Genomic DNA, 23350 nt, shown 5'->3' on the forward strand with positions numbered 1-23350 from the left:
TAAATACTGCGGTATAAATGCCGCCAGCCTCAGTCTGAACAGTCCACAATCAGCCACCGTGGCCTGAAACGTTTTGGAATTTTCTGCAATTGTCCGATTATATGATTTGTAGCGGTTCCGGTAGATGGTTGGGCACAACATGGGACACCTGGCGTGGTCCTAACAACCCCACCCTATAACATCCCACCCTCCCGGGGTGCAGACCCCCTTGTGTCGTCAGAGTTGGAGCGGTGGACGCACTTGCACATTTTTTCCCCCTAAAGGATTTCTGAAAGTCACCCGAGCGCCCGTTACGTGTGAATCGGATGTTGTGTGTGAACGCTGCTCTAAAGAACCTGCGACATTTCTGAAGATCTAATGAAAGTGAAGGCTTGAACTCCGAGCTGTCGGCTTCCTGTTATTGTGCCAGTCAGGCATGACGGCCACCGGGGAGAAAACCACAAATCGCGCCTGTTGCTTCGTGTTTGGATATTAAATAGAAACAAGCCCAAGGAACAGAAGCGGTGGGAACAGAAGAGCTGACAATCACACACGTCCGTTTCTGGGATCGCTCTAATTCCTGCTTGCTGTCAGTGAATGGAGATCAATGAAACAAAACTTAAAGGGTTAATTTGTTGTATAGATCGGTGACGCCCCGGGGTGGACCAGGGGTTCGTGCTAACGCCCTACAGTATGGAAACGTCCCCAGTGGTCTGGGGTGGGTAAGTGCTCATTGTCAGCACGTCTGATGCTTGATGAACCTTTTCGGATCCGCTCTGGTCTCGGTACAGCCCGTCCTCCTCATCCCTTGTGCCGCTGAGAGTTTGGGGATTTTTTTTTTATTTTTAACTTTTTTAGAAACATTTTTTAACTTATGAATTTACCGCAGATCCAGAAATCCACGATTAAAGGGAAGGTCTCATCTTATTAAATAGGTCAAGTTGCAAAGTTTTAATAAAATCGAAAAACTTTGAAATTTACCTGTTATTAAAAATCCTTTTTTTTAATTCTGTAGTAGACTGCAGCAGTGGCCGGTACTATCAGAGGTGGTTGGTTTATTAGGCATGGAGCGCACGCTTGCATGCTGTTTGGTATAGAGCTTGTGAGCGCTGCTCTGAAGTTGGCATCTTTAGTCCCCCCTGCACTTCTCCAGTGTTGCAGAGGTAAAGTTACCTCTGCAAGCAAGTGGTCAGTTTGGACCAGAGGTGCAACCAGACTCAATCATCAGGTGTGCACGGCCCCCAACGAGCAGATGGGCAGAGGGAAAAGTGCACTCATGACTTCTCCATTGAGCTTAATGAAGTCCGTACTTTACATTATACAGATCTCACCAGTGCACCCTGGGGCACAACCGTACACCCCTCGTCACATACGACTGTAAGATCCCATGATGACAAACTGCTGCATGTCAATGTAATGTGTGGCCCCAGGGCGGCTCCGGAGCCCCAACCCAACATTAACACAGGATAACGTGGCACTACAGGTTCCAGGATGCATTGACAAAGGATCGTCCAAATAGTCTCTGCCTAATCCTAAAACAAAAATCACGAGGACTGAAAAAAACTGCAAAAAAGGGAGCGAAAGCCAGAATGAATTTGGTGCAAAAATATCAATTCCTAAAATCCAAACTTTTACTAAAAAAAAGGGGATTTACAAGACCTAAGATTTACAGGTGAAAGAAATAATCAGAACTACTACCCCCATCATATACATACCCAAAATTCACTCTTCTTTAAATACACAGGGAACTACAAGTCCTAACATAGCCTGAGAATACATCAGACATCTTCCCCTTAATCCCCACACAATGCAGACTGTCAGCTCTGTACCAGTGGCACCACAAGCTCCAGCATGCATTCTCACACCTGCAGCTTCCTCCCCCCCCCCCTCCCCCTGCATTGTAGCAGCAGAGCCCCAGAGCAGGAGGAGGAGGAGGATCCAGGCCTGGAGGGAGGGGACACATCTGATATCAGGAGCTGCCGGCTGCCTCCACTGCAAGAAGCTCAGCTCCCATCATGGTAAGTGCATGGCTCAGGGCTCCTCTGCTGGGGAAGCTTGCATAAGTATTCACACCTTTGTGAGATACTGATTTACATTGTCTGGATGCACAGGGCGGTGAGCTGCAGCCATCAGTGGGTTAATAGAAGCAAAGTATCAACACAATGTAACACAAAGGTGTAAATATTGATACAAAGTGTCCATCAGTGATAGAGCTGGAATAGCGGTTATTACTGGTTATTGATATGGCACCAACATATTATCTATCATCTATCTATTATCTATCTATTATCTATCTATTATCTATCATCTATCTATCATCTATTATCTATCTATCTATTATCTATTATCTATCTATTATCCATCTATCATCTATCTATCATCGATCATCTATCTATCATCTATCTATCATCTATCTATTATCGACCTATGTATTATTTATCATCTATCTATTATCTATCTATTATCTATCTATCATCTATCTATTATCTATCATCTATCTATTATCCATCTATCATCTATTATCTATCATCGATCATCTATCTATCATCTATCTATCATCTATCTATCATCTATCTATCATCTATCTATTATCGACCTATGTATTATTTATCATCTATCTATCATCTATCTATTATCCATCTATCATCTATTATCTATCATCGATCATCTATCTATCATCTATCTATTATCTATTATATATCATCTATCTATTACCTATCTATTAGCTATCTATCATCTATCATCTATTATCTATTATCTATCTATTATCTATCTATCATCTATCATCTATCTATTATCTATCTATCATCTATCTATCATCTATCTATCTATCATCTATCTATTATCTATCTATCTATCATCTATCTATTATCTATCTATTATCTATCTATTATCTATCATCTATCTATTATCTATCTATCATCTATCTATCATCTATCTATTATCTATCTATCTATCATCTATCTATTATCTATCTATCATCTATCTATTATCTATCATCTATCTATTATCCATCTATCATCTATCTATCATCGATCATCTATCTATCATTGATCATCTATCTATCATCTATTATCTATATCTATCATCTATCTATTATCTATCTATTATCTATTATCTATCTATTATCTATCTATTATCTATCTATTATCTATTATCTATCATCTATCTATCATCTATCTATCATATATCATCTATCTATCTATCATCTATCTATCATCTATCTATCATCTATCTATTATCTATCTATTATATGTCATCTATCTATCATTCCTTCCTTCTGTCCTTCTTGGTGTAGCATAGTCCGAGTGTGATACTGTGAATACGGTTATGGCTCCGATATCGCAGTGAATACAGCGATCCCGTCGTCCGTTCGCCTCCTCCATGGGTGACACTACATCCTATGACCGGCTGGGCTCTGCTACATCCCATGACCGGCTGGGCTCTGCTACATCCCATGACCGGCTGGGCTCTGCTACATCCCATGACCGGCTGGGCTCTGCTACATCCCATGACCGGCTGGGCTCTGCTACATCCCATGACCGGCTGGGCTCTGCTACATCCCATGACCGGCTGGGCTCTGCTACATCCCATGACCGGCTGGGCTCTGCTACACCTGTGTAGTGTCTCCATTCATGGCTCCGGGGGGCGTGTTCCTGATCTGATGTATAGCAGGGGAGGGCTGAGCGTCCATTGGCCCCGTACAGTGGATGGTGTCTGACCATGGGAGGGTCTGTGGCTGCGGATTCTGGGATGTCCCGTTATAAAGCCCGGGGCGCGCGTCGGGCGTAGATTTCACTGTTTGTACATTATAAGGGATTAACGTGCCGGCATTAGCGATTCATTGAATATCGGGATCATGTTACAGAACAATCCTCCGAGAGTATTCAGAAAAATGAAGAACTGCGAGCAGAGAATGTAATTGTGGGGTGTAACCGGATCCTGCAGTATTATATTCTCCAGTAATCATAGAAATGTACCGTGTAAGGTGCAGAAATACCGCTATACTGACACCGGCCGTCCCATACTGTGTACAAGGTATCATCCGTGCCCCCTGATCACATATGATGGGTAACTGTTACACACACGCTATATACACGTATATACGGTAAATACAATAATACCGCTATACAGCGCACACACGGCTCCGTTGATTTTTAACCCTTTTTTTGGGTCGCGCCTCTGTTTTTCTTGTAAACAAAATAATCATCTGCTGTTTCCGAGTTTCTCTCGGCAAACAGTGAAAGTCGCACCCCCCCCCCCTCCGGTGCCAGCCTTGTGGTGTTTTTTCCCACTGAGTGCTGCCAATAAAACCGACAGATGGTGACATGTCCTATACTGCTCTGAGACCAGAAAAGCCCACATCGGAATAAAGTCTTGTTCACACAAGTGCATTTCGGGTCCGTGTAGACACCGATGGCAAGTGAAGCTCTAGGTACGAGTTCACATGACGTGTTATACGCTCCATGTAGCGGTGCCATTGAAAATGACCGCTCTTCCCAAATAATACCGCGCCCCCGCATGGCTGGACAGACGGTAAAGAGCCGCAGAGAGGGACGCCGCGTCCTGAGTCATGATGGCCGCACAGTGACGCGCTTTGCGCCTCTTGTTTTTCAGGAGACCGGGGTGATGGTGGCGCTCGCCGCGGTTGGCGTCACCCTTTTGTTATTCCTCATCAGATCTATGGGATCTCGGCAGAAGAAAACAGCGGTCACCCTCCTGGATCCGAACACCAAGTATCCGCTGCCGCTGATCGAGAAACAGGTACTGCCTTATGTGGATGACTGGCAGCAGGCGGTCGCCTGCAGCGTGCCACGTTCTGCCCCGTGTATACAGGCCATGCCCCCAGCCCTGGAATCACGTACTGCCAACTATGGCCCAGAAAAATCCCCCATAACTGTGACCCCGTTTTACAGACCCTGCGCCTCCTCCACACGCTGTGTTGTGCCCCCCTGGATGTGCGTTTCGCAACCAAAGCTTCATCTGAAGCTCTGGGAGATTTGCCAACTCTTCCGGGAATGCAAGAGGTCACCCCCTAAAATAGAGCCGGCTGCAGCGCCCCCTGGGGGAGATAGATGGGCAGCCCTGGTCATGCTGCCATCACTGGCTCAGTAGGAATAGGGACAAGTGGTTACTGATGACATCACTGAACCACTGATGACATCACCGGATTAGTTGAAGATCTGTTGGCGTCCAGGAGGTCTCCCCATTTTTTAAGGGCAGGGATGTAGGGGTATTTAGGGAGTTGCTATTCATGCAGCGTCACAGCTGGAGGATTCAGTCGTCGGGGTTGTGTTTATCCTCCATATATTCTCTATTTTCAGGAGATCAGCCACGACACCAAGAGATTCAGCTTTGGCCTCCCGTCGTCCGAACACATCTTGGGGCTTCCTATAGGTAAGAATTGTTTACCGTACGACTAACAAACATGGCTGCTTTCTGCCAAGACCAGCGCCTCCCCGGTCTGCAGGTCGGGTGTGGTACTGCAGCTCATCACCATACACTTTAGTGGAGCCGAGCTGGAGAGGGCGGTGCTGTTTGCAGCCATGTTTCCCGCACATCCCCCCTATAACCGTACCGGCTTCATCCCACAGGGCAACACGTTTATCTATCAGCAAAAGTTAACGGCAGCTTGGTGGTCCGGGCGTACACCCCGGTGTCCAGTGATGAGGTGAAAGGTCATGTGGACCTTGTTGTAAAGGTAAAGTATTGTGCTGCAGTGTAAAGTATAAAGTATTGCTGCATGGGACAGAAATGTATAGGGAGGGGGGGCACACGGGGTCCATACTTTTAAGGGGTCTGCAGTGCATTGTGGGAAATGTAGAATGCACTTTATCCGGCCTTGATGGAAAATAATACATCTGCCACAAAGCACAGCGCACGCTCTATGCGGACACTGAGCCAGAAGGGGGCGTTGTTTGTAGAGAGAGAAAATCAGCAGAACTGTGAGTGCAGCTCTGGATGTGATTGGAGGTAAAGAGCAGCAGCAGCTTTAGCTGCTGCTCCAGAGTTCTGCTGATGTCTTGTTGGTTCAGTGTCTGCGGGGGGCCGTGCGCTGTGCATTGTGGGAGGGGCGTAATAAACCTATAATAAGTCGTCCTGTCTGCTCCACAGGTTTACTACAAAAAAGTGCACCCGAAATTCCCGGATGGGGGGAAAATGTCCCAGTATTTGGACGGCTTAAAGATCGGGGACACGGTGGATTTCCGGGGTCCCAATGGTCTTCTGGTCTACAAGGGAAAGGGTACGTGGTCTGCTCCCCCCGTATGGTGACTTACAGGCAATCGCTTACATAGCAATTGCCTAAGACTAATTATGAAAATACTCCCACACTTTGGGATCTGCAGAGTCTTCACTCACCTGGAATTGCCGTGTAAGCGATTTCCTATTGCACATTGCTGCGAGGGACTACAACTCCCAGTGTGGCCTTGTTCCTACATTCCTCCGGTGCGGGACTCATTTTCTAATTTCTTCCAGGTAAATTCGCCATCAGACCGGATAAAAAGTCGGAGCCGCAGACTAAGACCACTAAGCACCTGGGGATGCTCGCGGGGGGGACGGGTGAGTGCTGCATCTGCGGGGGTGGGGACGGGTGAGTGCTGCATCGGCGGAGGGGGGACGGGGACGGGTGAGTGCTGCATCGGCGGGGGTGGGGACGGGTGAGTGCTGCGGTGGCGGGGGGGGAGGGGGACGGGTGAGTGCTGCATCTGCGGGGGTGGGGACGGGTGAGTGCTGCATCTGCGGGGGTGGGGACGGGTGAGTGCTGCATCGGCGGAGGGGGGACGGGGACGGGTGAGTGCTGCACCGGCGGGGGTGGGGACGGGTGAGTGCTGCGGTGGCGGGGGGGGAGGGGGACGGGTGAGTGCTGCACCGGCGGGGGTGGGGACAGGTGAGTGCTGCGGTGGCGGGGGGGGGGCTGCGGGTGAGTGCTGCATCGGCGGGGGTGGGGACGGGCGAGTGCTGCGCCAACGGGGGGGGCGGGTGAGTGCTGCGCCAGCGGGGGTGGGGACGGGTGAGTGCTGCGCCGGCGTGCGACCCGTGGTTCAGCGGTACCGGTCAGGAATGCTGAGCCGTTATCAAGGCCAGGCGTCTGTAATACAGAGGGGGCTTCTTATGGATTAGGAACCACCCGGCAGGTGCAGCGTGAGCCTGATGGGGGTCGTAGTACATTAGACTGCTCGACTTTAACGTCTGCTGTATGGCGCTCAGCATTCTGGGCACGTCCCATGACATTATGTGGATGGTGCATGGCAGAATTATTGTGGCACAGAATGGCAGTGTTATGTGGGCAATGTATAGCAGTATTATATAACCACTGCATGACGGTATTATGTCAGGATGGTATGGCAGCAGTATGTAAGCACTGTATGACACTTAGATGGGCACTGTATTGCCGTATTATGTATGGCAGTAATATGTGGCCAGTGTATGGCAATATCATGTTTGCACTGTATGGCAGCTTAGTTTAGATACTGCATGGCAATAGTACGTGGCCACTACATGGTGGGACTAAGTGGGCACTGAAGGTAATATATTGGCACCATATGGCAGTATTGAGGGCACTGTTTGGCAGCATAGTGTTGGTATTGCATGACAGTACTATGCAGGCACTATATGGCAGTATTACGGCAGCACAGTATGGTACTATGTGGGCCTTGCATGGTGATATTATGTAGGCCATGCATGTCTGTATTATATGGATACTGCATGGCGGTATTATGAGGATATGGTGGTGATATGTGGACAGTGTATATTAGTGATATGCAGGCAGTGTATGGCGGTATTATTTTTGTAACACTATTATTTGTTAATCTCCGCTCTCCTCGCCCTTCTCCAGGTATTACCCCGATGCTGCAGCTGATCCGTCACATCACTCAGGATCCCAACGATGACACAAAATGTTACCTGATCTTCGCCAACCAGGTAAGAATGAAGAATCCATCAATTATAGAAGAAAAAACCCCACAGCGACCGTTTCATATAATGTGCTGCTGCCTAGTTTATGTGAAATTTGACAATAGCGTCTATTGTTCTCAGTTATCAGCCATTCCCATTTTCCTGGTTTGTGCCGCTTTCCATTGTTCCTCCTCCACATGGGATCTTTTTTTCATCTAATTCCTGCCATACTACATCCTGCACTGATCCTTGTCAGATCCCACCCGTTTGTACACAGAGAAACCCTTGTATTAGATACCATAGGATCCAGTGGATTACTTTCATAATTGTGCAGGTGATGAGGGAGCATTGCTATAGAGGAGGCGGAAATAGATCCCAGAAATGTGAAGAAGGAAGAGCAGGAATGGATCCGAGATATCCTATGGAGGAGGAGGAATAGATCCCATAAATGGAGGAGGAGGCAGACATAGACCTCAGACATGGAGGAGTAGATCCCATAAATGGAAGAGAAGGACGAGGTAGACGTAAATACCAGATGGAGAGTATGAGGAGTAGATCCCAGATATGGAGGATGCGTAGATCCCAGATATGGAGGAAGAGGCATAGACCCTGGATACAGAGGAGTAGATCCCAGATATGGAGGATGAGGAGGTTTTAGATCCCAGACATGGAGGAATAGACCCCAGATATGGGGAGGAGGAGTAGAACCCATAAATGGAGGAGGAGGAGGTAGACGTAAATACCAGACATGGAGTAGGAGGTATAGACCACACATATGGAAGAGAAAGAGTAGATCCCAGATATGGAGGAGGAGTTCCCAGATATGGATGAGTAGATCACAGATATGGAGGAGCAGTAGATCCCAGATATGGAGGACGAGGAGGAGGCATAGATCCCAGATATGGAGGAGGAGTAGATTCCAGATATGAAGTACGAGGAGGAGGCATAGATCCCAGATATGGAGGAGTAGATCCCAGATATGATGGGAGTAGATCCCATATATGGAGGATGAGGAAGAGTAGATCCAAAATATGGAGGAGGAGACATAGATCCCAGATATGGTGGAGCTGTAGATCCCAGATATATGTATGAGGAGTAGATTCCAGATATGGAGTACGAGGAGGAGGCATAGATTCCAGATATGATGGAGGCATAGATTCCAGATATGATGGAGGAGTAGATCCCAGATATGATGGAGGAGTAGATCCCAGATATGATGGAGGAGTAGATCTCCGATATGGAGGAGGAGTAGATCTCCGATATGGAGGAGGAGTAGATCTCCGATATGGAGGAGCAGTATATTTCAGATATGGAGGAGCAGTAGATCCCAGATATGGAGGAATAGACCCCAAATATGGAGGAGGAGGAGTAGATGCCAGATGAGGAGGAGTAGACCCCAGATATGGAGGACGAGGAGGAGGCATAGATTCCAGATATGATGGAGGAGTAGATCCCAGATATGATGGAGGAGTAGATCCCAGATATGGAGGATGAGGAGACATAGATCCCAGATATGGAGGCGCAGTAGATCCCAGATATGGAGGCGCAGTAGATCCCAGATATGGAGGCGCAGTAGATCCCAGATATGGAGGCGCAGTAGATCCCAGATATGGAGGCGCAGTAGATTTCAGATATGGAGGCGCAGTAGATTTCAGATATGGAGGCGCAGTAGATTTCAGATATGGAGGAGCAGTAGATTTCAGATATGGAGGAGCAGTAGATCCCAGATATGGAGGAGTAGATCCCAGATATGGAGGAATAGACCCCAAATATGGAGGAGGAGGAGTAGATGCCAGATGAGGAGGAGTAGACCCCAGATATGGAGGACGAGGAGGAGGCATAGATTCCAGATATGATGGAGGAGTAGATCCCAGATATGATGGAGGAGTAGATCCCAGATATGGAGGATGAGGAGACATAGATCCCAGATATGGAGGCGCAGTAGATCCCAGATATGGAGGCGCAGTAGATCCCAGATATGGAGGCGCAGTAGATTTCAGATATGGAGGCGCAGTAGATTTCAGATATGGAGGCGCAGTAGATTTCAGATATGGAGGAGCAGTAGATGCCAGATATGGAGGAGTAGATCCCAGATATGGAGGAATAGACCCCAAATATGGAGGAGGAGGAGTAGATGCCAGATGAGGAGGAGTAGACCCCAGATATGGAGGACGAGGAGGAGGCATAGATCCCAGATATTAATGAGTGGATCCCAGATATGGATGAGTTGATCCCAGATATGGTGGAGGAGTAGATCCCAGATATGGAGGATGAGGAGTAGATCCCAGACATGGAGGAATAGACCCCAGATATGGGGAGGAGGAGTAGAACCCATAAATGGAGGAGGAGGAGGAGGAGGAGGAGGTAGACGTAAATACCAGACATGGAGTAGGAGGTATAGACCACACATATGGAAGAGAAAGAGTAGATCCCAGATATGGAGGAGGAGTTCCCAGATATGGATGAGTAGATCACAGATATGGAGGAGCAGTAGATCCCAGATATGGAGGACGAGGAGGAGGCATAGATCCCAGATATGGAGGAGGAGTAGATTCCAGATATGAAGTACGAGGAGGAGGCATAGATCCCAGATATGGAGGAGTAGATCCCAGATATGATGGGAGTAGATCCCATATATGGAGGATGAGGAAGAGTAGATCCAAAATATGGAGGAGGAGACATAGATCCCAGATATGGTGGAGCTGTAGATCCCAGATATATGTATGAGGAGTAGATTCCAGATATGGAGTACGAGGAGGAGGCATAGATTCCAGATATGATGGAGGCATAGATCCCAGATATGATGGAGGAGTAGATCCCAGATATGGAGGAGGAGTAGATCCCAGATATGGAGGAGGAGTAGATCCCAGATATGGAGGAGGAGTAGATCTCCGATATGGAGGAGGAGTAGATCTCCGATATGGAGGAGCAGTAGATGCCAGATATGGAGGAATAGACCCCAAATATGGAGGAGGAGGAGTAGATGCCAGATGAGGAGGAGTAGACCCCAGATATAGAGGATGAGGAGGAGGCATAGATTCCAGATATGATGGAGGAGTAGATCCCAGATATGATGGAGGAGTAGATCCCAGATATGGAGGATGAGGAGACATAGATCCCAGATATGGAGGAGGAGTAGATCCCAGATATGGAGGCGCAGTAGATCCCAGATATGGAGGCGCAGTAGATTGGAGGCGCAGTAGATTTCAGATATGGAGGAGCAGTAGATCCCAGATATGGAGGAATAGACCCCAAATATGGAGGAGGAGGAGTAGATGCCAGATGAGGAGGAGTAGACCCCAGATATGGAGGACGAGGAGGAGGCATAGATCCCAGATATGATGGAGGAGTAGATCCCAGATATGATGGAGGAGTAGATCCCAGATATGGAGGATGAGGAGACATAGATCCCAGATATGGAGGAGGAGTAGATCCCAGATATGGAGGAGGAGTAGATCCCAGATATGGAGGCGCAGTAGATCCCAGATATGGAGGCGCAGTAGATTTCAGATATGGAGGCGCAGTAGATTTCAGATATGGAGGAGCAGTAGATCCCAAATATGGAGGAGGAGGAGTAGATGCCAGATGAGGAGGAGTAGACCCCAGATATGGAGGACGAGGAGGAGGCATAGATCCCAGATATTAATGAGTGGATCCCAGATATGGTGGAGGAGTAGATCCCAGATATGGAGGATGAGAAGGAGTAGATCCCAGACATGGAGGAATAGACCCCAGATATGGGGAGGAGGAGTAGAACCCATAAATGGAGGAGAAGGAGGAGGAGGAGGAGGAGGAGGAGGTAGACGTAAATACCAGACATGGAGTAGGAGGTATAGACCACACATATGGAAGAGAAAGAGTAGATCCCAGATATGGAGGAGGAGTTCCCAGATATGGATGAGTAGATCACAGATATGGAGGAGCAGTAGATCCCAGATATGGAGGACGAGGAGGAGGCATAGATCCCAGATATGGAGGAGGAGGAGATTCCAGATATGAAGTACGAGGAGGAGGCATAGATCTCAGATATGGAGGAGTAGATCCCAGATATGGAGGAAGCATAGATCCCAGATATGGAGGAGTAGGAGGCATAGACCCCAGATATGGAGGATGAGGAATAGACTCCAGATATGGAGGAGGCATAGATCCCAGATATGGATGACCTGTAGATCCAAGATATGGAGGATGAGGAGGAGGCATAGACCCCAGATATGAAGGAGTAGATCCCAGATATGGAGGAATACACTCCCAGATATGGAGGAGGAGGAGGAGTAGACCCCAGGTATGGGCGAGGAGGCATAGACCCCAGATATGGAGGGGTAGATCACAGATATGAAGGACGAGGAGGAGGCATAGACCTCAGATAGGAGGAGGAATGGATCCCAGAAATGGAGGAAAAGGCATATGCCCTAGATATGGAGGAGGAGTAGATCTCAGATATCCCAGATATGGAGGAGTAGATCCCAGATATGGAGGAAGAGGCATATGCCCTAGATATGGAGGAGGAGTAGATCCCAGATATGGAGGACGAGGAATAGACCCCAGATATGGAGGAGGCATAGATCCCAGATATGGATGATCTGTAGATCCAAAATATGGTGGATGAGGAGGAGGCATAGACCCCAGATATGAAGAAGTAGATCCCAGATATGGAGGAGGAGAAGGAGTAGACCCCAGGTATGGGCGAGGAGGCATAGACCCCAGATATGGAGGGGTAGATCACAGATATGAAGGACGAGGAGGAATAGATACCAGATATGGAGAAGGAGTAGATCCCATATATGGAGGAAGAGGCATATGCCCTAGATATGGAGGAGTAGATCTCAGATGAGGAGGAGGAGGCGTAGACCCCAGATATGGAGAAGATCCCAGATATGGAGGAGGCATAGATCCCAGATATGGAGACGGCATAGATCCCAGATGTGGAGGGGTGGATCCCAGATGTGGAGGGGTGGATCCCAGATGTGGAGGGGTGGATCCCAGATGTGGAGGTGTAGATCCCAGATGTGGAGGGGTAGATCCCAGATGTGGAGGACGAGGAGGAGTAGATCCCAGATATGGAGTATGAGGAGGAGGCATAGACCTCAGATAGGAGGAGGAATAGATCCCAGATATGGAGGAAGAGGCATATGCCCTAGATATGGAGGAGGAGTAGATCTCAGATATGGAGGAGGAGTAGATCCCAGATATGGAGGAGGAGTAGATCCCAGATATGAATAAGGAGGCATAGACCCCAGATATGGAGGACGAGGCATAGACCCCAGATATGGAGGACGAGGAATAAACCCCAGATATGGAGGACGAGGAATAGACCCCAGATATGGAGGACGAGGAATAGACCCCAGATATGGAGGACGAGGAATAGACCCCAGATATGGAGGACGAGGAATAGACCCCAGATATGGAGGACGAGGAATAGACCCCAGATATGGAGGAGGCATAGATCCCAGATATGGATGATCTGTAGATCCAAGATATGAGGGATGAGGAGGAGGAATAGATCCCAGATATGGAGGATGAGGAATAGACCCCAAATATGGAGGACGAGGAATAGACCCCAGATATGGAGGAGGCATAGATCCCAGATATGGATGATCTGTAGATCCAAGATATGAAGGATGAGGCCGAGGAATAGATCCCAGATATGGAGGACGAGGAATAGATCCCAGATATGGAGGACGAGGAATAGATCCCAGATATGGAGGACGGGGAATAGACCCCAGATATGGAGGACGGGGAATAGACCCCAGATATGGAGGACGAGGAATAGACCCCAGATATGGAGGAGGCATAGATCCCAGATATGGAGGATGAGGAGGAGGAATAGTTCCCAGATATGGAGGAGGACGAGGCGTAGACCCCAGATATGGAGGACGAGGCGTAGACCCCAGATATGGAGGACGAGGCGTAGACCCCAGATATGGAGGACGAGGCGTAGACCCCAGATATGGAGGACGAGGCGTAGACCCCAGATATGGAGGACGAGGCGTAGACCCCAGATATGGAGGATGAGGAATAGACCCCAAATATGGAGGACGAGGAATAGACCCCAGATATGGAGGAGGCATAGATCCCAGATATGGATGATCTGTAGATCCAAGATATGAAGGATGAGGACGAGGAATAGATCCCATATATGGAGGACGAGGAATAGATCCCAGATATGGAGGACGAGGAATAGATCCCAGATATGGAGGACGAGGAATAGATCCCAGATATGGAGGACGAGGAATAGATCCCAGATATGGAGGACGGGGAATAGACCCCAGATATGGAGGACGAGGAATAGACCCCAGATATGGAGGAGGCATAGATCCCAGATATGGAGGATGAGGAGGAGGAATAGTTCCCAGATATGGAGGAGGACGAGCCGTAGACCCCAGATATGGAGGACGAGGCGTAGACCCCAGATATGGAGGACGAGGCGTAGACCCCAGATATGGAGGACGAGGCGTAGACCCCAGATATGGAGGACGAGGCGTAGACCCCAGATATGGAGGACGAGGCGTAGACCCCAGATATGGAGGACGAGGCATAGATCCCCGATATGGAGGACGAGGCATAGATCTCAGATATGGAGGACGAGGCATAGATCCCCGATATGGAGGATGAGGAATAGATCTCAGATATGGAGTACATGGAGGAGGCATAGATCCCAGATATGGAGGAGGCGGCATAGACCCCAGATATGGAGGACGAGGCATAGACCCCAGATATGGAGGACGAGGCATAGACCCCAGATATGGAGGACGAGGCATAGACCCCAGATATGGAGGACGAGGAATAGACCCCAGATATGGAGGACGAGGCATAGATCCCAGATATGGAGGACGAGGCATAGATCCCAGATATGGAGGACGAGGCATAGATCCCAGATATGGAGGACATGGAGGAGGCATAGATCCCAGATATGGAGGACATGGAGGAGGCATAGATACCAGATATGGAGGACATGGAGAAGGCATAAATACCAGATATGGATGATCTGAAGATCCAAGATATGAAGGATGAGGAGGAGGCATAGACCCCAGATATGGAGGATGAGGAGGAGGAGTAAATCCCAGATATGGAGGAGGAGTAGAACCCAGACATGGAGGAATAGACTCCAAATATGGAGGAGGAAGAGGAATAGACTCCAGATATGAAGGAGGAGGAGGCGTAGATCTCAGATATGGAGAAGATCCCAGATATGGAGGAGTAGATCCCAGATATGGAGGATGAGGAGGAGGCATAGACCTCAGATAGGAGGAGGAATAGATCCCAGATATGGAGGAAGAGGCATATGCCCTAGATATGATGGAGTAGATCCCAGATATGGAGGATGAGGAGGAATAGATCCCAGATATGGATGAGTGGATCCCAGATATGGAGGAAGAGGCATATGCCCTAGATATGGAGGAGTAGATCCCAGATATGGAGGATGAGGAGGAATAGATCCCAGATATGGATGAGTGGATCCCAGATATGGAGGAAGAGGCATATGCCCTAGATATGGAGGAGTAGATCCCAGATATGGAGGAGTAGATCCCAGATATGGAGAAGGAGGAATAGACCCCAGATATGGAGGAAGAGGAATAGATCCCAGATATGGAGTAGTAGACCCCAGATATGGAGGACGAGGCATAGACCTCAGATATGGAGGACGAGGCATAGACCTCAGATATGGAGGACGAGGCATAGACCTCAGATATGGAGGACGAGGCATAGACCTCAGATATGGAGGATGAGGCATAGACCCCAGATATGGAGGAGGAGGCATAGACCCCAGATATGGAGGAGGAGGCATAGACCCCAGATATGGAGGAGGAGGCATAGACCCCAGATATGGAGGAGGAGGCATAGACCCCAGATATGGAGGAGGAGGCATAGACCCCAGATATGGAGGAGGAGGCATAGACCCCAGATATGGAGGACGAGGCATAAACCCCAGATATGGAGGACGAGGCATAGACCCCAGATATGGAGTACATGGAGGAGGCATAGATCCCAGATATGGAGTACATGGAGGAGGCATAGATACCAGATATGGAGGATGAGGAGGAGGAGTAAATCCCAGATATGAAGGAGGAGTAGAACCCAGACATGGAGGAATAGACTCCAAATATGGAGGAGGAAGAGGAATAGACTCCAGATATGAAGGAGTAGATCCCAGATATGGAGGAGGAGGAGGAGGAGTAGACCTCAGATATGGAGGAGTAGATCCCAGATATGGAGGAGGAGGAGGAGTAGACCTCAGATATGGAGGAGTAGATCTCAGATATGGAGGAATAGATGCCAGACTTGGAGGAGTAGATCTTAGCTATGGAGGAGGAGGAGGAGTAGATCCTAGATATGGAGGAGGAGGAGACGGCATGGACCCCAGATGTGGAGTAGACCCCACACATGGAGGAGTAGACCCCAGATATGGAGGAGGAGGAGGCATAGATCCCAGATATGGAGGAGGAGTAGATCCCAGACATGGAGAAGGAAGCAGGTGCAGATCTCTCGGAGATGATGGATCTGGTGTTTCTGTTCTTTAGACTGAAGAAGACATTTTAGTTCGATCAGAGCTGGAATCTGTCGTGAAGTCTCATCCCGAGCAGTTTAAGCTTTTCTACACTCTGGACCGTCCGCCACAAGGTAACTCACCTGTGTAACTTGTATACTGGCCCCTATATCCGGGGGTAGAGGGGCTATCAGACCCGGAGGCTGGTGTATGGTGGTCCAGGGGCCGCTCTGCCATGAGACACCAGATAGTTGGGGTCCTTAATGCTCTTCAGTTTGCGCCTCTGACTATAATTACCTGAAACGCCCCCAAAGGGGTCGCTCCTGTGTTTTATCAGTACAGGGCATCGTTGGGAACCGGCCTCCAGTTATTGGGCTAGACGGGCCGGTAACGCAGCATGAGCACTTTATCTGCTCCCTCTGATCACAATGGCCGTCACAGGTAACGGAGTGTCTTCTCGCCCCTCTATTTGGGCCCATCTATCGCCCATACGCTCTCCGGTTAGTAGACGTATACTGCACGATATGTGGGTGTTTATACGGAGACGTTTAGTATAAAGGACAATTTTCATCTCAGTAAGTCATGACTAGTGTTGAGCGATATCTTCCGATATCGGGAAAAATCGGATCGGATTGGATCGGACCGATACCCAAAAAATATTGGATATCGCCGATTCCGATACCGGAAACCAATGCAAGTCAATGGGACAGAAATATCAGAATAAAAATAAACCCTTTCTTTCCTTGTAGGTTTATTCTACATGAAGGAAAACAACTAAGAATAATGTAGAATGTATTGGGGGAGGTGGTTGCCCAAATCGATGGGAACAGTGCTCACAGTGAAACATGAAAAGCCGGCAATTCAGCAGCGGCATGCCTGCGCTTCTCAGTGTCTGCGGGATGACAGGCTGGATGGAAGCTTTCTGCAGCGATCCAGCCTGTCATGTGAATGTAGCAGAGCTGGAACCGTCCTGGGAACCATGGAAAGGTAAGGATGAGGTTGGTTTATTATTTTTCTTTTATTGCAGGAGATCGTTGGCTTCAGCTGGAATGGGCGTGATGGTAAGTATGGTTTAATTTAGAACAATAAAGAATTGTGTCTTTATTTCAATTAAAGGACTTTATTCTGGGTGTTTGTGTTTTTTTTAACTTTGACTATGGGGTGAGTAATGGGGGTGTCTTATAGACTCCTCTCCATTACTAACCTGGGCTTGATGTCAGCTGGCATTATAAGCTGACATCAACCCCAACCATATTACCCCACTGCCACCGCTACAGGGCAGTGGGAAGAGCGAGGCTAAGTGCCAGAATTGGCGCATCCTATGGATGCGCCATTTCTGGGGCGGCTGACGGCTGGTGTTTCTAGCCTGGGAGGGGGCCAATATTCATGGCACCCTTCCTGGGCTATTAATATCAGCCCCCAGCTGTCTGCCTAACCTTTGCTAGCTATTAAAATAGGGGGGACCCCACGTCATTTTTTTTTTTGGGGGGGGGGGGTCCCCATTTTAATAGCTAGTAAAGGCTAGGTATTCAGCTGGGGGCTGATATTAGTAGCCTGGGAAGCTCCGTGGGTATTACCCCCTTCCTAGGCTTCAAACATCTGCCCCAGCCGTCTGCTTAACCTCCGCTAGAGACTAAAATTAAGGGGAACCCCACGCCAATTTTTTTTTTAATAAATCCTTTATTTTAACACTAAATGACAAGTACAGTAATCAACACTGTCACTGTACTTCATATATATGTGACTGACATGTTTCTATCTATCTAATCTATGTGTGATGCTCTATTCTTTCTGTTATAAATTGTCGGGTACCGCTGATGAATTGCCGGCCGGCTTTTTTAAAGAGACGGTGCATGAAAACACTATTATATTTTTTAATAAATCCTTTAACACTAAATGACAAGTACAGTAAGCCGAGCGCTGCCATCCAGCTTGTCATCCTTCAGAGACTCTGCAGAGCGCAGGCATTATGGGAACTTCCGATTCCAGCATTCTAAAAGTATCGGAACACCGATACCACGAATATCGGTCGATACCCGATATTTCAGTACCGGAATGCTCAGCACTAGTCATCACATATCCCTAGGATTCTTCTCGAGGACCCCCGCTTATTCTGAGAGTGTATGGGGCACAGATTCAGCGTTGTGCCCCATTAATGGAATGGCAAAGCTGCAAGGCAGGACGGGTGAGGAACAGCCATCCCGGGGGTCGTGGCTTCTGGTGGTCTGACATTCGTTATTTTTTTTTGCATTGCATCCAGGTTGGAAGCACGGAAGCGGCTTTGTCACGGCCGATATGATAAAGAAGCATCTGCCTCCCCCTTCAGACAACCCCCTGGTGCTCATGTGCGGCCCCCCACCTATGATCCAGTTTGCATGTCAGGACAACCTGACCAAGCTCGGGTACCCCGAGGACCGGAGATTCTCCTACTAAGACTGACTGCAGATCAATGCTGGAAGGACGACTGGATCTGGATGAATGTCGGATGTACAGAGGGTCTCTACGTCCTCCGGGACCACCCATTCAATATCCAGCAGGGGGTGTTGTGCCTACCAGACTACAACCCTCAATGCCTGGACCTGATCTTGTGATTCTCCTCCAAAATATTTTTTACTCTTGCTGCTGTCAGGTATGTTCCCGTACACGATGACCGAGGTCGTGCAGCCATGTTTTTCCGCCATTTGCCCACATCTTGTGTGGGGGGGGGGGGGGGGTGACTGTAGGATTTTGCAACTGCAACTCTAAACCAATGTAAAATAATATATAGTTGGAGTAAATTGGCACAAATGTATTAATAAATGCACACCTTTTATATTTGGTGCATTTGGTGCTCGGAGCAGCGGAAGATTTGTGCCAAAATTTGCATTATTTTTTGGCTTTAAACTTAATAAATCGGTCAGATTGTCCTTAGCCACACCCCTCACAGTAAACCACGCCCACTCAAACATTTGCCAAGTGATACATTTATTATTGACTTTGATAAAAAGTCGCTATTTGCAAAAGTGTTGCAAATTGTAAAAAAAAAAAAGTCTCCGTGGTCTTCCTAGGGCAGTGCCTAAAATTTCACTGACTTAGGCCCCGCAATAGGCATAACACCATGTGTCCGGTTTACCTGGAGTGCTCATTTAAAGGGGATTTCTGTGTTGCAAATTAATCCCTGAGGATCACAGATTGGCTCCATCGCATGCAATACGTGTAGACTGACGAGAGAATCCATTAATTGTAAACTTTTTGTAAGGGATACAAGTCTATTTTAGTAGGGAGGATGTGATATTTTTGCTGTTCACTTTATATTTCTTATAGAGGGGAAGTGATAAAACAAATACTAACTTTAACATGACATCTTGACAGTTACTAAAGCTGTGGTCTACATACTGCTGCTTTTCAGCTTTTGCAAAACTACAACTCCAAACAGGCACTGACAGCCGACAGGAGTTTAAGCTTTTCTACACACTGGACCGTCTGTAGAGTTGAGCAGCTGGAGTTTTACAAATTTAGAGACCACTAGACTACAATAAGTAGTTATTTCCTGCAGTCATAATTTATCTATTTGTGCTATATCTATTATGAAGCTGTACATGGGGTGCTTGTTGACCCCATTACGGTACCCTAATAGTTGCATTTTTCTTTTTGCATTGAAGAATCTGAAATTGTGATACACTGAAATACCGTCTATCAAGCTGTGAATTATAGAAAAAGAACCAACTAAGGATCAATATTTCTTTGTAAGATGTTTCATGATACCTGTGCATTCTATCACTTCACATTTGAGAATGTAACATTTTGTCCATCTTTTATTCTAGTAATTGTCATCAGAACTGGTTTAGATAATTAAACTTCATCTGTAAACTTATTTGTTGCACCAAGTGGTATTTCAGTTTTGCCACCGTTAAAGAGGATTTATCTTCATTTATAAGTAAATCCAGATGCATTTTTGTTTCTTTATTCTAATTTCTTTACAGGATTATTGGGGCGGACTTATTCCCTGAGTTGAAACAACTAATGGCATTTAGAGGTTTGCTTTATAGCAGCCACATTGATCAGTGATGCAATAGGTCTTCGATGGGAGAGTATTGTGGGCATGCTCTGTGACTTGTGCAGAGAGAGGGAGGAGGTGAACTGTGCCCAACACCTATTGTGAATAGTGGGTCCTATGTGATCTACCATAGAATTCATATTTATAGAGTACCATGCTTTTAACTTGTGCTGTAGTCATTATGCGGAGAGTGAGAAGAGATAAGCTGTGCCATCGCCTACTATCCTTTATGGCAGAGAGGTGGAGGTGAGCTGTGAATGCAAAAGCTTCTGTTGAAAAAGTTTGACATTTTTTTTTCCCCCCCATTTCTTCTTAATGCATAGAGTTTATTTAGCGATTTTACAAGAGGTTTTCATAATCTCATACAGCAGCAAATACAGATAATACTGAAGAGACAAAGCAAACTATCTTCCACTTAAAGGGGAAGTTCACTTTTAATTAGTCATTAACATCAGACTGTTCTGCTCAACATATGTGACCTCAGACGTCGCGGATGGGGGTTGTCGTCACCTCTTTTAAAGAAGGATACACATGGCTACTTACTCCTAAAACAGCGCCACTCCTGCCTGTAGGCCGAGCCTGGTATTGCAGCCAACTGAATGAGACTGAGGATAAAAGTGGCGCTGCTTAAGGGAAAAAAAAAAAGGAGCCATCGTGAATATTCTCAGCCCTTTAACACTGGTTGGTAAAAGTGAACTCCCCCTTTTTAATATATATATATATATATATATATAAAAAAAATTATTAAAAACCACCACAGTAAAACCTTACACCGCTATATACATGTTGGCACAGAATATTTTTATATTAATTTTTTATAAACTTTAAAAAAAAATATATATACACCCTTTAGTCATATTCCCCCCCCAAAAGGGATGTTCAGCATGGTCGTGCGTGATCCGTAATAAATAACACATGATGGGGATTGTTAGTCCGGTCGTGGCTCCCGTTCCTCATGGTCGCTCCGCAGCGCTATCTCCAGGAGTCATAGCTGGATAGAAGCCTGTAGTTATTGAGGATTTCGTCCTGACTGAGCATGTTCTGAAATGGAAACAGTCAGTATGGTGATGAAGAGAACAGGCCGTCGGGGGTCCCATCATCCCCAGGGACATGCATTTAGGGTTACCTGTGAATTTTCACTAGAGCGGTGCAGGACATGCTGGGAGTTGTAGTTCTGCAGGGAGCCATAAATGATACGCAGGGGTGTAAGAGCAGCAATCCCATGTGGAGGAGGCGATACACGAGCGCCCGCGCGCATCAAGTGTCCGCCGCCGCCGCAGGCGGAAGCAGATGCGTCGTGTACCCCTATAAAGCGCGGCCTGTCCTGCCGCTACTGGTGGGGAGTGTTCACACAGCGCAGAGAATTATAGCAGCAGCAGCAAAGCGGATGGGATTTTACCAAATATGTGGAAAATATATTGGAAATTAACCAGATCTGAAGATTATTAATGCGAATCAGGACAGATTATACCGCAGATCGGGCGCGGGCTAGGGGAACTCGATGGGGAAAAACCCCCAAAACAGCAAAATCATTAAACCCCCAAACGCTACAATCACATGTGGCTGCACTGTATATAGGGTGCACAGATGTACCATACATGAGACTGTATATAGGGGAGTGCAGATGCACCTTGCACAATATATCAATTTGTGGCTGCACTGTATATAGGGTGCACAGATGTACCATACATGAGACTGTATATAGGGGAGTGCAGATGCACCTTGCACAATATATCAATTTGTGGCTGCACTGTATATAGGGTGCACAGATGTACCATACATGAGACTGTATATAGGGGAGTGCAGATGCACCTTGCACAATATATCAATTTGTGGCTGCACTGTATATAGGGTGCACAGATGTACCATACATGAGACTGTATATAGGGGAGTGCAGATGCACCTTGCACAATATATCAATTTGTGGCTGCACTGTATATAGGGTGCACAGATGTACCATACATGAGACTGTATATAGGGGAGTGCAGATGCACCTTGCACAATATATCAATTTGTGGCTGCACTGTATATAGGGTGCACAGATGTACCATACATGAGACTGTATATAGGGGAGTGCAGATGCACCTTGCACAATATATCAATTTGTGGCTGCACTGTATATAGGGTGCACAGATGTACCATACATGAGACTGTATATAGGGGAGTGCAGATGCACCTTGCACAATATATCAATTTGTGGCTGCACTGTATATAGGGTGCACAGATGTACCATACATGAGACTGTATATAGGGGAGTGCAGATGCACCTTGCACAATATATCAATTTGTGGCTGCACTGTATATAGGGTGCACAGATGTACCATACATGAGACTGTATATAGGGGAGTGCAGATGCACCTTGCACAATATATCAATTTGTGGCTGCACTGTATATAGGGTGCACAGATGGACCATACATGAGACTGTATATAGGGGAGTGCAGATGCACCTTGCACAATATATCAATTTGTGGCTGCACTGTATATAGGGTGTTGGGATGCAACGTACACGAGGGGTTGTCTGACCGCACTGTATATAGAATATGTGGATGCAAAGTGCACAAGAGACTTGCGCGGCTGCACTGTACATAGGGTGTTCAGATGCAATGTACACAAGGGGGTTATACGGCTTAACTGAACATAGGGGGTGTGGATACAATGTATATGAGGGAGTTACACCGCTGCACTGTATCTAGGGTGAGTGGCCACAACATACACGAGGGGGTTACGCAGCTGCACCGTATCTAGAGTGTGTGGATACGACATACACGAGGGGGCTACGTGGCTGCACCGTATCTAGGGTGTGTGGATACGACATACACGAGGGGGTTACGTGGCTGCACCGTATCTAGAGTGTGTGGATACGACATACACGAGGGGGTTACGTGGCTGCACCGTATCTAGGGTGTGTGGATACGACATACACGAGGGGGTTACGCGGCTGCACCGTATCTA

At 47.4% G+C, this 23350-nt stretch overlaps 2 protein-coding genes across 14 annotated transcripts in view; one reads left to right on the forward strand and one right to left on the reverse strand.

Moving 5' to 3' along the window:
- The first annotated feature begins 1904 nt into the window (after positions 1 to 1904).
- Positions 1905 to 20213, forward strand: LOC141174202 (NADH-cytochrome b5 reductase 2). Of its 2 annotated transcripts, XR_012252814.1 has the most exons (10): positions 1905 to 1997; positions 4597 to 4743; positions 5304 to 5376; positions 5574 to 5680; positions 6094 to 6223; positions 6457 to 6540; positions 7817 to 7902; positions 16395 to 16494; positions 18621 to 18989; positions 20002 to 20213. XR_012252814.1 is itself a non-coding variant. In XM_073659007.1 (9 exons), exons 1-9 carry the CDS (start codon positions 1995 to 1997, stop codon positions 18791 to 18793), a joined length of 903 nt encoding a protein of 300 aa, XP_073515108.1. In that variant the 5' UTR covers positions 1905 to 1994; the 3' UTR covers positions 18794 to 20213. The 2 variants fall into 2 exon arrangements, 1 of the variants encoding a protein (XP_073515108.1); XM_073659007.1 differs by having other exon boundaries at positions 18621 to 20213.
- The window catches only part of PPFIBP2 (PPFIA binding protein 2), a 226112-nt gene continuing 222071 nt past the window's right edge, over positions 19310 to 23350 (reverse strand). For 2 of the 12 annotated variants that reach the window (XM_073659004.1, XM_073659005.1), the window contains one exon: positions 19320 to 21437. In XM_073659004.1, the coding sequence (XP_073515105.1) occupies positions 21369 to 21437 (69 nt within the window). In that variant the 3' untranslated portion in view covers positions 19320 to 21368. Of the gene's footprint in view, positions 21438 to 23350 lie in introns of all 12 variants that reach the window. The other 10 variants (XM_073658998.1, XM_073659000.1, XM_073659002.1 and 7 more) reach the window with 9 other exon arrangements.

Source organism: Phyllobates terribilis, unplaced genomic scaffold (assembly GCF_046119375.1).
Source record: "Phyllobates terribilis strain yellow unplaced genomic scaffold, ASM4611937v1 Scaffold_13__5_contigs__length_258822181, whole genome shotgun sequence".
Classification (NCBI taxonomy): domain Eukaryota; kingdom Metazoa; phylum Chordata; class Amphibia; order Anura; family Dendrobatidae; genus Phyllobates; species Phyllobates terribilis.